At 29.2% G+C, this 12,855-nt stretch overlaps 1 protein-coding gene across 1 annotated transcript; it reads left to right on the top strand.

Moving 5' to 3' along the window:
- Positions 1 to 379: 379 nt before the first annotated feature.
- Positions 380 to 4,144, top strand: LOC123217687 (cyclin-J18). Its single transcript, XM_044638788.1, has 9 exons — positions 380 to 463; positions 579 to 655; positions 1,128 to 1,245; positions 1,326 to 1,424; positions 1,517 to 1,534; positions 1,604 to 1,674; positions 1,824 to 1,950; positions 2,027 to 2,087; positions 3,860 to 4,144. The coding sequence occupies exons 1-9, from the start codon at positions 389 to 391 to the stop codon at positions 3,940 to 3,942; spliced, it is 729 nt and encodes a 242-aa protein (XP_044494723.1). The 5' UTR covers positions 380 to 388; the 3' UTR covers positions 3,943 to 4,144.
- Positions 4,145 to 12,855: the final 8,711 nt, after the last annotated feature.

The raw sequence follows: 12,855 nt of genomic DNA, 5'->3' as shown, positions 1-12,855 counted from the left end.
CAAAAATATGAATTCTTACGTTTGAGCGAACCCGTACTAATTGATATTAAGTAAAAATGAGAGTAAGAGTGAGTATTTGAGTGATATGAGAAGTGTGTGTAATAAGAGTGAGTAAAAGGGTTTATATAGATGTGGTGAAGGGTAATTTTGGTATTTTAAAAAAAGTTTAGGGCATTTTTGTTAAGAATAGAAAAATTGGGTATTTATGCTTAAAAATAGGGGCATTTTTGCTTAATGAAGGGGTAAAAAGGGTATTTAATATAATTTCCCTTATATTTATTGCATTAAAGCCACGCGGTAGTCAAGCAAAGAAGGTTTAAAAAGAAAAACTGCCGCCAAAAATGAAATTAAATCTTTCAATTGATTTTTTTTTTTTTTTAAATTTTAGATGCAAAGAGAGATGCGAATTGACGGTTCGTTGTTTTGGACTCAACTAGCGCAGTTCCTTATTCAATCTGCGCATGTCGGTTTGTTATTCTTCGTTTCATTTTAATCATTTTCTTTCCCTTTTTTTGGGTTAATTTTTAATGATATTCATGTGTTTGATGATTTGATTTATTTGAATCACTTAATTGAAGCAACTTGAGGTCTCCCCCATCGTCAAATACACGGCCTTGTCTCTCTTTTTTGATCGGTTTCACCATTGTCTTTCGAGGTATCGGTTTTTACTTCTTTCTAATCTCATGTTTTGTTTGAATATTGTTTAAAAGCTTTCGAATAATCCTTATGAGTTTGAACCAAAAGAATGTTTCAGGAAACCAGAATAGAAAGCGTTTTTCAAGTAGAAATCAACTTAGTTGTATTTCTTGAAGGTGTTTGTTAATTTTAATTAATTCTAGATGGGTTTTGAGAGATTGCGTTTTGTTTGATGAAAGCCATTTTGTATCTATTTTGTAGCATTTGGCTAAATGAATGTGTTTTTTTCAAATTTTTTTTGTTCCTCTCTCTCTCTCAAATTTTTTTTTTTTGTTTATAGGTTTAGAAAGCGTTTAAATTGTTTATATAGGTACTATAAAGAATTTTTCCATAAATTCTTTCACTATTTAAGAAAGTCTGGATGAATTATAGAAAGAAGTATTTACTTAAATTTTTAGTGCCCTGGTTGAATTGCATTCTGAAATGTATAGTTACACGGAGATAAGGAATTTACGTGAGGGCAATGACAAGGTAAACTGGCTTTTGCAACCCATGACACAGAGCAATTTGCAGCTCTTTGCACTTATTTCGTTATGGGTTTCAAGCAAAGTAAGTTTTCCATGCATCATCAGAATGAGTTTGGTTTTCTTTTAACCCTTACATTGTTGACCCACATCCATGTTTTACAGATACATGACTCTCGTCCTCTATCTGTGAAAACTTACAAGTCTTTGGGAGATAAAATCATTAGCGATCAACACTTTACCGCTAGAGATTTCTTGGAAGCAGTAAGATAGTTATAGTTATGTTTGCAGCTGTTCAGAACTTTTTTCCCTATGGATTCTGTCAAGTTCACAGTAGTTGATGACCATGCTTTCAGGAAACTGTCTTTTTGCAGGTCAGTATTATGCTATTGTAGAGTTTCTTTCACCATTCAGGTCTAATAGAGACAGTGCCTTTGCTAAAGGTTTTGGACTTTGAGATCGGTTCATCAAATATTGCTTTCTTATTCCTTGAAGAACTCTTGCTTCAGTTCAAGTGAGTACCCATTGTGAGTATAAATAATTAAGTAGTCTATTTTTTTTTCTTTTTTTTTTTTTCCTCTTTCTTTTAATTAAGGATAGCTAACTGTATCCTAGTGCTTCTTAATCCACATCATGTATTTTTTTTTTCTTTTAATGTTACAGAGGAGTGGCAAAAATTGGTGAATTTGTGAGCTTTGAAGCATGCATGGATCTAATGGATCTTCTTTATGAAAAGGAGGAGACGTCAATTCTTTATCGTTCTCCTCGTTCTCTTGCCACAGCCATCTTGGCATGGTCTCAAACTCCAGTTAATTTGAATTTATAAAATTTTGTTTTAAGTTCTTTTTCACAAGGTATCTTTTCAGGTTGCTGCATATGTCATCACAGTACCTAAACAGGGATGGGAGTTTCCAGTTCTTCACTGGGGTAAGTTTCTCTGTATCTTTTTTTGAATGTGTGAATAAGTCCTTTGGCCTAATATAAACAATGATTTTGTTATTTTCTTCTTGGTAAAACTTGCATTGCCTAGATATCAGTTTCTCAGTCTTTGCTTTCTAGAACATTTTGACCTCACATGCTAATTACAATGTTGCGAGATGACAAGATTAAAATCAGCGGTGATCCAATTCCAACAACGTTACCACATGATATTGTATAATTGGGATTCTATCCTTTCCCGATAGTGTTCCCTAATTTTTTCGTGAACATTAATTCATATTTATTTTATAATATTGGCCAAATGACGGTCTGATGTAAACGTAATCTCTCATCTATTAATTATTACAAATTTAAACTCTCGCCTATAAACTATTAAAATTAACAAAAAATAGTTAATTCTATTAATAAAATTTTCATGTAACTAGTAATATATTAAAAATAATAAAACATTATCTATTTTTCTACTATATTAAAAAAACTAATAATTTTATTCAGAATTAATTTTTAAATTCTTACATTTTTCTCTCTAGGGTTTCTTCCTCCCTTTTCCAATGTTGAAATCGGCCGACTTTACTCTCTTTCCCCTTTTTCAACTTCATCCCCCCTATTGTGACTTGTCTTCGTCCCTAGACGAAGACATTGGCTTTGTCAGTAGAAAAAAAGGTTGTCTTTGTCTGATAACGAAGATGATTCGTAGTGTGAAAAGATGCCAAAGAAGTGCTAGAAAAGGCGAGGGAGAGAAATTGATTGATTCTAGTGTCGATGCTAGAAAAGGGGAAGGAGAAAAACCCTAAACCCTTAGGGGGCGTTTGGTTTGGGTAATATTTTATTATCAAAATAGAAATATTACTTTGAAGATAGATTACTTAGAAGATTACTGGGTATAAATTATTACTATGTTTAATAAAATTTAGTACGTATAAATAATTATTGTGTTTGGTTAAAGTTAGTAAAAGATTACTAGTAAATTATTTTACTTAAATACCCTTGAATATAATTATTTTTAAATATTTTTTTATATTATTTGTCATATTAATTAAAAATAAATTTATTTTTTTCTCAAAAAATTAATAAATAATAATATAATTATAATTAAATCAAGATTACCTTGGTAATCTTTAAATACCTAAGGTGAAGGTGGTAATCAGATTATCACTTATATTACCTGTCACGTCAGTATTGGTAATAGAAGATTATTATAATATTTTATTACTGACAAACTAAATAAGGGAATAAAAGATAGATTATTAAAACAATCTTAAAAAACTGAAACCAAACGGCCCCTTAGAGGGAAAATATAAGATCTCAAAGTTTAATCTTATGAAAAAATTATTAGCTTTCTAAATCTAGGAAAGAAATGGATAATGTTTATTATTTTTAATGTATTATCATTTAAATGATAATTTTATCTCTGAAATTAATTATTTCTGTTAATTTTAACAGTCTATATATTGGAGTTTGGATTTTTAATAGTTAATAGATGAGAGATTGGATTTGCATCAAACCTTGGGTGGGACTATGTCGTTTGGCTTATAATATTCTAATGTCCATCTCTATACTGTATCAAATATATGGTGCACATGTGTCAAACATTCTGGCGCAGGTTTAGTTTTGCCATTAAACATCTGATGATTTGGAAGTATAACCTCTGAATTTTGCTTCTGTTTTGAGGTCATAAAATCTAATTTATGTCAGAAAATGAGGTGTCTAAGAGACAAAGATCTAAGCATATAAATGAGACTGTTATTGTTTGCCTGCAGTGAAGTTTGTAACAGCATTCAAAGAAGAGGATACCGTTGAGCTTGTCCAAGACATTCTCAAGCATGTGTTTGAGCCATGTTGATTCCAAGTTCTTGAAGAAAAAGAATCTTTTGGGTATGTTTTCTTCAACCCCATCAAATAATAGAAATTGTTAGTCACTCAATTACTGTGTTGGTGGATAGTTTTTTGTTAGCATGATTTAGTTAAAAAAAAATGTTGAGATTAGGACAAAACAGGAAAGTGCAGCTGTGCAGGGAAATAATAATGGACCCTTTTCTTCTCTCTCTCTCTCTCTTTTTTTTTGTTTTTAATTTGAGAAATCACTTTCCATCACACATTGAGATTGTGATCCCAATGCATGTGGGCTCTGCCACACGGCCACTTGATTTCTTTTGGGAATCGACGTCAACTAAACCTCTCTGTGTTAGAGTACTACAAACATCTGTAACAGAAAAAATATTTTCAACACTGTAGATTGAAAGTTAACAAAAAAAAAAGTTTTAAAAAATAATCTGACGACTAAAATATATGGAATTCTGTGTGGGGTTTAAATTGGAATGGGAGTAGAGAGGTAATAGATGACAAAATAGGGGCAACAAAGCCTGTTTAAAAATTGAGATGGTTGGTTTCTTATAAATTTCTTAAAACAGTAGCTAGATAAGTTTGTCTTTGATGTGCATTTGATGATGAGTAACTAGGAGTATTGGATTCATTAGTCAAAGGTGGCATGAAATTGATATTTAGATTTTGGCAATTAAACTCAGATTTGCTGTAAATGTCCTCTATAGTCAATTTTTGAATAGCTTCTATGATTGAAGGCACAAATCAATATAGAAATTCTACACTTAGCATATTGTTTGTGTAGAGCTGCGAAAATTCAATTGTACTCTCACATAACTATGTCTATAATTTTCTATGCATGAGTCTCTCGTTATAAATATGATAGTGAAAATCAAATCTTTGAGAAAATTGTCAAAAAATGAAAGTAAAAAAAAGTGATATTTGATTGTGTTGTATTTTATGTTGACAAGTAGAAGTGACCAATAACTTTGTTAAACATAGTCCACTGACAGCTTTATAAGGCCACATTTAACTTAAATTTGTCCACAAATGATTCTAAACAAAACAACCAACCGAACTCAGTCCATTAATAAATGTACCCAGCGCCTTAATTATTTTTTTATTTTTTGTATTTGATAGTTGGAAATTGCTAAATTATGCATACTGTATGCTTAATGTAAATGAATATAATATTGTTTTATCTATTTTGTTCTATTTTAATATTTAATTTTTGAATGAAGTTGGCCGAATGACTATTGCTCATCTATATTTTAATGGAACGATAATTTTTCATCCTTTAAATTTAAAAGATTTATTTGTTCACTTTCTTTGTCCCTTTTATCATTGGTATTGGCCTTCATAGCATGCTTAGAGACTAGATTTGACTTTACTCGGTGTCTCAAAAATCTAATGTAACTTCTAAAAGCACATTCATGATTTGCACAAATTTTGAGAGATTGGATCCAATCTCTATGACACTTTAAAGATAGATCTCGTCTCGTTACATTGGTAGAGGTTGGATTAGCATCAACTGAGGCTAGATCCAACCTCAAAGGTTGTTAAGAGGCTAGACTAATGGTGTTGTGATTGGTATCTCTCTTGGTGTCGGTGGAGTCCCTCTTCTCCTTCTGACCGTCTCTTGCCTCCTTTTTCGCTGATTTTTCTTAGCCACTGTAATCGTGCTTTCCCATTTCGCGGCAGATCCTCCATCTCTATGATGACTATGCTGTCCTATTCAGTTGTGAATCCTTTATCTTAGTTGGCAACAGTTGGTTGATGATAAAAATTAGAGGTATCTTAGTAATTTCAATAAAAATTAGAATAAATTAGTAATTGACATTTGCACTAAATGTTCAGGATAGTTTCATGATTTTATAGAAAATGACATTTTAGAAATTTTCTCTAAAACCAAACAGAGTTTGTATTAATAGAAGTAGATTACATATAAGTAATAACTTTTCAAATTTAAATGGGTAAATTGTTATTTCATTAAAGTTTGCGTGGGACATAAGAATTCAGCCTAAATAGTATGTTATGATTATATTATTTATACAAGAATAATTGTATAAACTTTTCTAAAAATTCTTTTGTACAAATTAATGCGACACAAAATGATTAAATGAAAAACTCTAACCGGACGAGTTTTTCATTAGTTCAACTTTCATAATATGAATTTCATGTTTTGCTGATTTTTCATATTGATTCAGTGACACGAATTGACTTGCTTACTAGTATGGAAAGATAAAGATTATGATCATTCAATAGGGTCTTAAAAACATCACTTTTTATAATATCATATATTAAATTTATATTACTTAGCAACAAGCATTATTAGGCATTGCTCACAAAATATTAGAATTTGACCTTTTCTTTCCTATTCACTAATTGAGTAGGTCCTTCTCTAAAGCACTTTTTTAAAGTGGAAGAAGCAATTCCCAAACCTATCCTTATGAACATGAATTCAATTATGAAGCAGTCTACCACTCTGCATTATTATTACATTGTTGATAGATAAATAAATATCCTAGTATGAGGAAGGTTGGGATTGCTCTTTGATCTTCTTACTGTTTTCCTAACAGCAATAACGTTCAGACTCCTACTTCCCCATGTTTTGGCTTAACCATGCAGACTCTACCTTTTAGGTTGGCTGAAGGTCTCCAATAATGTCTACTATAACAAAACACTTCTCAAAATGCAATAAATGTATGCATTATACATTATACATTTAACCCTGCATATATTCTTAATAGAAAATACTTAAAAATGGGTTTCTTGTAATGCCAAGATTAGAAGAACCATCAACACATGCATCATTTATTCAGTTGAGCTTATTTCCAGACTGAAAGAAATATAAAAAATAGAAATGGGGCCATGGAAATGTAGAAATTTCCTAGCGATGGTGATATAATGAACACAGCAACCAAAAATTGTTTGTATGACTGTGTTGATGGATACTGAAATCTGTGAGGAGGCTCCACTATCTGTTATGTATTTTCCATGGCCAGCTATAGGTCCTTCGTCTTTGTCTTCAGTTTTTTACTATTCTTCAGCTCACCCTTCGTTTTTTTTTCTCTCTTTTTAACCTTTTTTTCAAAAATTTAAATACTTATTTATTATTTAATTTTTATTAAATTTTTTTATTAATTATAAAAATAAAATCATCATTTTATCATTATATTAAAATAAATAAAATTATATATTATTTTTTCTATTTAATTTAAAACTAATAATTTTTTATTATTTAAAAGTTTAAAAAATTATGTTTTTTTCTTGTTAAAGTTTAATTTTTTTCTCTTTCTTTTTCGGTGATTGGACTCTAACTAAGACTATTTTCATCCAATCTCTCTCCCTCTTTCACCCTCATAAGAAAAAAATATAATTTTTTAAACTTTTAGATAAAGAAAAATTATTAATTTTTTAAACTAAAAGGAAAAAATAACATATAATTTTATTCATTTTAATATTAATGATAAAATAATTAATTATATAACTAATAGAAAATTTTAATAGAAATAAGATAAAAAATGAATATTTGGATTCTTAAAACTTTATAAATAGATGTTTGAAAATAGAATACACCTTGGGTGGGAATAAGTCTTTTGGAAATTTTTATATTTATGCTCCCAAATTGCCTTTCAACGAATCATTAATTTATTTTTTATTTTAATTTTCCAACTCTTTATTATTTCTAAATAATGACCTTTATTAAACTAAGGCCAAATGATTTATTTCCATCTAAGGTTTAGTAAAAAGCTAAAGTGACTTCTGTTAATTTTTAAAAACTTAAATACTCATTGACTCGTTAGTTTTGATTATTATAATTAGGGATAAAATCATCATTTAGAATTTTTATTTAAACAAAGAAAAAGTTATTTCTTTTTTCTCCCTTAATTTTAAAAGTTATCAATTTCTCTTTAACTTAATTTTAAAAAATTAATCTTTCACCCCCACTATATATAGTTTTTAGGGTTTTATATTTTAGAATGAACAGTTGTCCCCCTCAAACTTTGACATATTGTATTTACATCTCAAAAACTTTATTCTATCTTTTTAACAACTGTTTTTTCCAGCAACATCTCACCCTTCCCTGGTGGTTTCCCAATGCGAAAACCATCAAAAATTCAACCGAAATGATAAGATTTTTATGCACAAATTTGTGTAATGATTTATGTGTTGGCGAACTCATAGATCGATTTGATGACATCACATAAACATGGTCGGCGTTTGTGCAACGCCATCTAATTGATCTATGTGTCTATCGACGCATACATTGTCACACAAATTTGTGGGCAAAAATTTGACCATTTTGACCAAATTTTTGGTGGTTTCTACATTCAAAAACCATCAGGGAGAGACGGGGATGCTGTCAGAGAGGAACGCTAAGAAGAACAGTCATCGAAAAAATAAAATAAAGTTTTTAGGGTGTAAGTGCAATATTTCAAAGTTTGAGGGGGCGGCTGTTCATTCTAAAATATAAAACCCTAAAAACTATATATGGTGGTGGTGAAAGATTAATTTCTTAAAATTAAGCTAGCGAAAATGATTAGTTTTTAAAACTAAGGGAGACAAAATAAATAATCTTTTTTTTATTTAAATAAAAATTATAAATGATGATTTTATTCTTGACTGTAACAGTCAAAACCAATAGATTGGTAGATATTTGAGTTTTCAAACATTAACAAAGGTTATTTTAGATTTGCACTATACCTTGAGTGAGAATAAGTCTTTCGGCCTTAAACTAAATTTGAACTTCTACAACACACTTAGCAATTCGTGTCAAAAACCTTCAACTCTAATCTGACCTTATTAAAATCGTGTCAAAATTTTTTAACTCTAATCCAACCTTTTAATATTCTAATTGACCTGACTTGATCCAAATTACCTCCAAATTATCTGTTATTTTTATTTTCTAAAGTATTTTTATTGTTTTAATTTCTTCACTAAATTACTTCGATCTATTATTAATAAAACATACAATATAACATTTTGTCTTGATTTAAAATTTTATATATTATGACTTTTAAAACATATCAATAATTTGATTGATTAAATTCAAATTTTTATTACTTAATAATAAAATAAAATATTTAAATAAAAAATAATATGAGTAATTATAATTATACAAAAATACAACTTTTTGCAATATTTAAAAATTTTACTATAAAAATGTAACATATAATTATAATAAGTAAGACTTTTAAAATATATTTATAATTTTACTAACCAAATTAAATTTTTACTACATAATAATAAAATAAAATATTTAAATAATAATATGAGTAATTATAATTATATAACGATAAAATAATATACAATCGATAAAAATTTCAATTGTTGTTGATATTGCTTTTCAAAATTTCTATAATTTATCTTTAACAAATTCTATTAAAGTAACATTTTTCTAAAATATTTAAATCAATTCATGTTGTATTGGGTTACTTTTGTGTGAATTCTAACGTACACGATTTATTTTTTAGCCATGTCAGGTTGACTTAAAATAAATTTCGTGTTTAAAAACTCAACCCTAATCCGATATCTTTCATGTCAGGTTAACGAGTTGTGCTAAAAATTGCCAACTCTATTCTACATCATCATCCTAATCAAGTGCAACATTATCTTGCATGTAAATGAATAAAACACTATTCATTTATTTTTTTAAATAAAGAAAAAAATAATTTGCATTAAAAATGAAATATATGATATTGTAAACAGTGAACCTAACCTTAACAAAATAATATATCAATTGTCCACATATAGTAAGGACTTCATGATCTCGAAGACGAATATTGTTGGTGATGCCCTTATGATGGAAGATCCACGACAATTGTTTTAAATAGTAATTCTCACTAAAGAAAAAATATATTTATGCATTTTCTTGTCACAAACTACTGTATACTATTTAAAGTCTTATGCAAGATAGTTTATGATAGCAGTAAGTTAAAATAGGTGTAAGAAATAGATGTGACATAGGTAAATCTACTACAAGTATGTAAAGGATGAATTGAGATAGGTAAAAGAAATAAATGTTACACAAGAGTTTTCGTATGGTTTGGACCGACAATTGGAATGCCTACATTTGTGGTGTTCTTACTAGTTTAAGCATAGTACATAAATAATACATAATGTTTAATATTGTTTATTATATTTTGTTTGCTTACTCTCTCTATGTTCTTTCTCCCTTTTTTTTTTTAGTAATATTATATGTACTCATTTTGAATACATACTTTTGTGTGTCATCATGAAATTGAGTGTTATTTTATTTTTAATTTAAAATCATTCAATCACATGATAACATACATCAAATATGTATCCATTTATATAACAAAGTTGGTTGGATAGTTTTAATGTCTTATATATGTGTGTGTGTGTACAAGTTTTCTTGAGGAAAAATATATTTGAAACTTCATTAATTTAAGACTTTAATAGATTATTTCAATTTAATTGTTTGGGAGTTATGTCTATATCAATGACATTGTTTATGGGAGCAATTAACTTTTTACTAGGTGACCATCAAGAACGTGTTATGTTGTAAAATCTGGATAAAACTCTCTTTCGATAATCACAAGAGAACCTTTCTTTTTATTGTAACACTCTTTTTCAAATGTCTTAGCCTCTAGAGAAAAGTGTTACTTTCACTTGTCTACTTGTGTATGATCACACTTAAAACCGTAAGAACATTCCAAATACTTTGAATAGTCTTGCATTAATAAGTAGAAATCATAGCGTTAAAAGATGTTATGAAATATCCATAAAAAATCATGGTGTGTATAAAAATATAAAATACATAAATAAATAAATATATATATATATATATATATATATATATATATATATATATATATATATATATATATATATATATATATATATATATATCCTCATAACATAACATTTAAATAAGAAACGTGTATCCCTTTCATGGAACATCGCTCGCTAACTCATTGCTCCATAACTTTCATGATCACCTATCAACTGCAAAAATATAAAAGGAAATGAGTGAGTGATTGATCACCTTGTAAATAAGAGTCTCTAAATCTACATTTTTTTACTTCATTCTTTTCTGCATCTCTAATTTTGTAGTCCTATTCATTTTCTCTTTTGTTATCTAAAGTGTATCTTTATACCCAAACTCCAATGATATAAAGCAAGCCCAAGATTGTTAACAGTGTTACGTAGACAAGAGGAGAAAAGATCTAGAGTTTGTCATAACAGATCGAGTCTTTGTTAGAGTGGCTTTCCAGCGGTATGTCATGAGGTTCAAAAGGAAAGGCAAGCTCACTTCCAAATTTATTGGTTTGTTCAAAATCTTGGAGAGGATTGGTAAGGTAGCCTATAAACTTCCCTTGCCAACGGGTATGGATCACATCCATAACATGTTTCATATCTCATTGCTTTGTAAGTATGTGAGAGATCCAAGCCACATGTTGAGGACTAAAGAGCTAGAGTTGACCAAGAACCTTGTGTACAAGGACCGATTAGTGAAAATATTGGATAAAAAATAATAAGTGCTCCAAAACAAATGGATCCCCTTGGTCAAAGTCCTCTGAAGGAATTAAAAAATCGATGAGGTTATATGAAAGGTCAAGTAGGACATCAAAGATCACCACCTAGACCTATTCGAGTCAAATTTCGAGGATGAAATTTCAAATAAAGAAAGGAGAAATATAACACCCTCATGTACATTCCAAAGGTCTTATTATAACACTCCCTCTAAAAATACTGCCCTCTAAAGGAATGTATTACAAATATGGATTATTAGAGCAATGATTTAAATGAAATAAATAATAAAATGATTATTGGCAAGGAAACTTCTAAAATAGTATTTATGAAAACAAATATAAGAAGTGTGCAAAGGATGTCTCTAAACGTAAAAACCAAATGTTATTAAATCATCTGAAAACATTTAAAATATCTAATACATAATTTAAAAAGAAACATAAAATTTGCAAACATGAAATGACATTATCACCCTTTTCAACTCACACTTGTCAAAGTCTCATATCACTACTATCACTTGGTCTTATCTCTTGTAAAATAGACGAAATAGGAAAACATAAGTGATAAACACTTAGTAAGTAGAAACATAACTTAAACTTATTAAATTTTTATTTTGCCCTTAAATACAGTTCACACTAAACAAGTCATTAGGAGTAGACTATTTACTTTATTTGGATTACATGAATTCATATTTGAATATCTAAACCCTTGAGACCTACTAGGTCTCTCAAGCCTACCCCCCTAAATTGATCTTTGTGTCTCACATCTAATGATCCCTTAAGATCCTATTTTCAGTTGACACATTATAAGTGAAAGTTCACTTAACCTTAAATTGAATTGTAACTAACTTGTCGATTTGACCAAGTTGAAATAGAGATTTGACACATTGGCCATGTAAGTATCATAACTATGTAGTTCATTCCATACACCACTATTAAACTGCAGTTTAACTTGAGTCTATTATGGCTTACCACACCTTACTTTGGATGAGCGGGTTCTATTGTAAACCTATGGTCCTACTACAGAATGTGCCCTACTAAGGGTAGTGTAATAAGTATCTCATAAGTGCCCCTTCGTAATGACCTTAAGACTTGTACCTCTAAATATGGTACAATTATACTAAGCATGCATGTTATCTCAAGCTACCTAACTATGAGCTTATAATGCTTTCACGTTTTATCTTATATAACTTGGACTCATAAGGTAGTATCTTATTTTATAGGTTTTTGTTCTACCCTTAGAGTCTTTAGGATTCATTATATATCCCTAAATTAGTTGTATGACACAACTCACGATCGTTCATAACCTAAAAATGGTCATTCATAACAAATGAACGTTCCTAGTTTGATGAACGATTATTTGCCTCAATTGTGTGCATGGTTGATTTAAGATTACTTGATATATCTTGAGACTATTACTTGTGCATACTAGATTTTGG

Source organism: Mangifera indica, chromosome 5 (assembly GCF_011075055.1).
Source record: "Mangifera indica cultivar Alphonso chromosome 5, CATAS_Mindica_2.1, whole genome shotgun sequence".
Classification (NCBI taxonomy): Eukaryota; Viridiplantae; Streptophyta; class Magnoliopsida; order Sapindales; family Anacardiaceae; genus Mangifera; species Mangifera indica.
Note: the sequence above shows the minus strand (reverse complement) of the source record. Positions and strands in the feature narration are given on the sequence as shown.

Excerpts from the sequence above, each read along its gene's own strand:
- LOC123217687 (XM_044638788.1), top strand. The coding sequence starts at position 389 with ATGCAAAGAGAGATGCGAATTGACGGTTCGTTGTTTTGGACTCAACTA. Across the intron at positions 464-578 it reads TCCTTATTCAATCTGCGCAT|CAACTTGAGGTCTCCCCCAT; the intron begins GTCGGTTTGTTA and ends ACTTAATTGAAG. Across the intron at positions 1,246-1,325 it reads CGTTATGGGTTTCAAGCAAA|ATACATGACTCTCGTCCTCT; the intron begins GTAAGTTTTCCA and ends CATGTTTTACAG.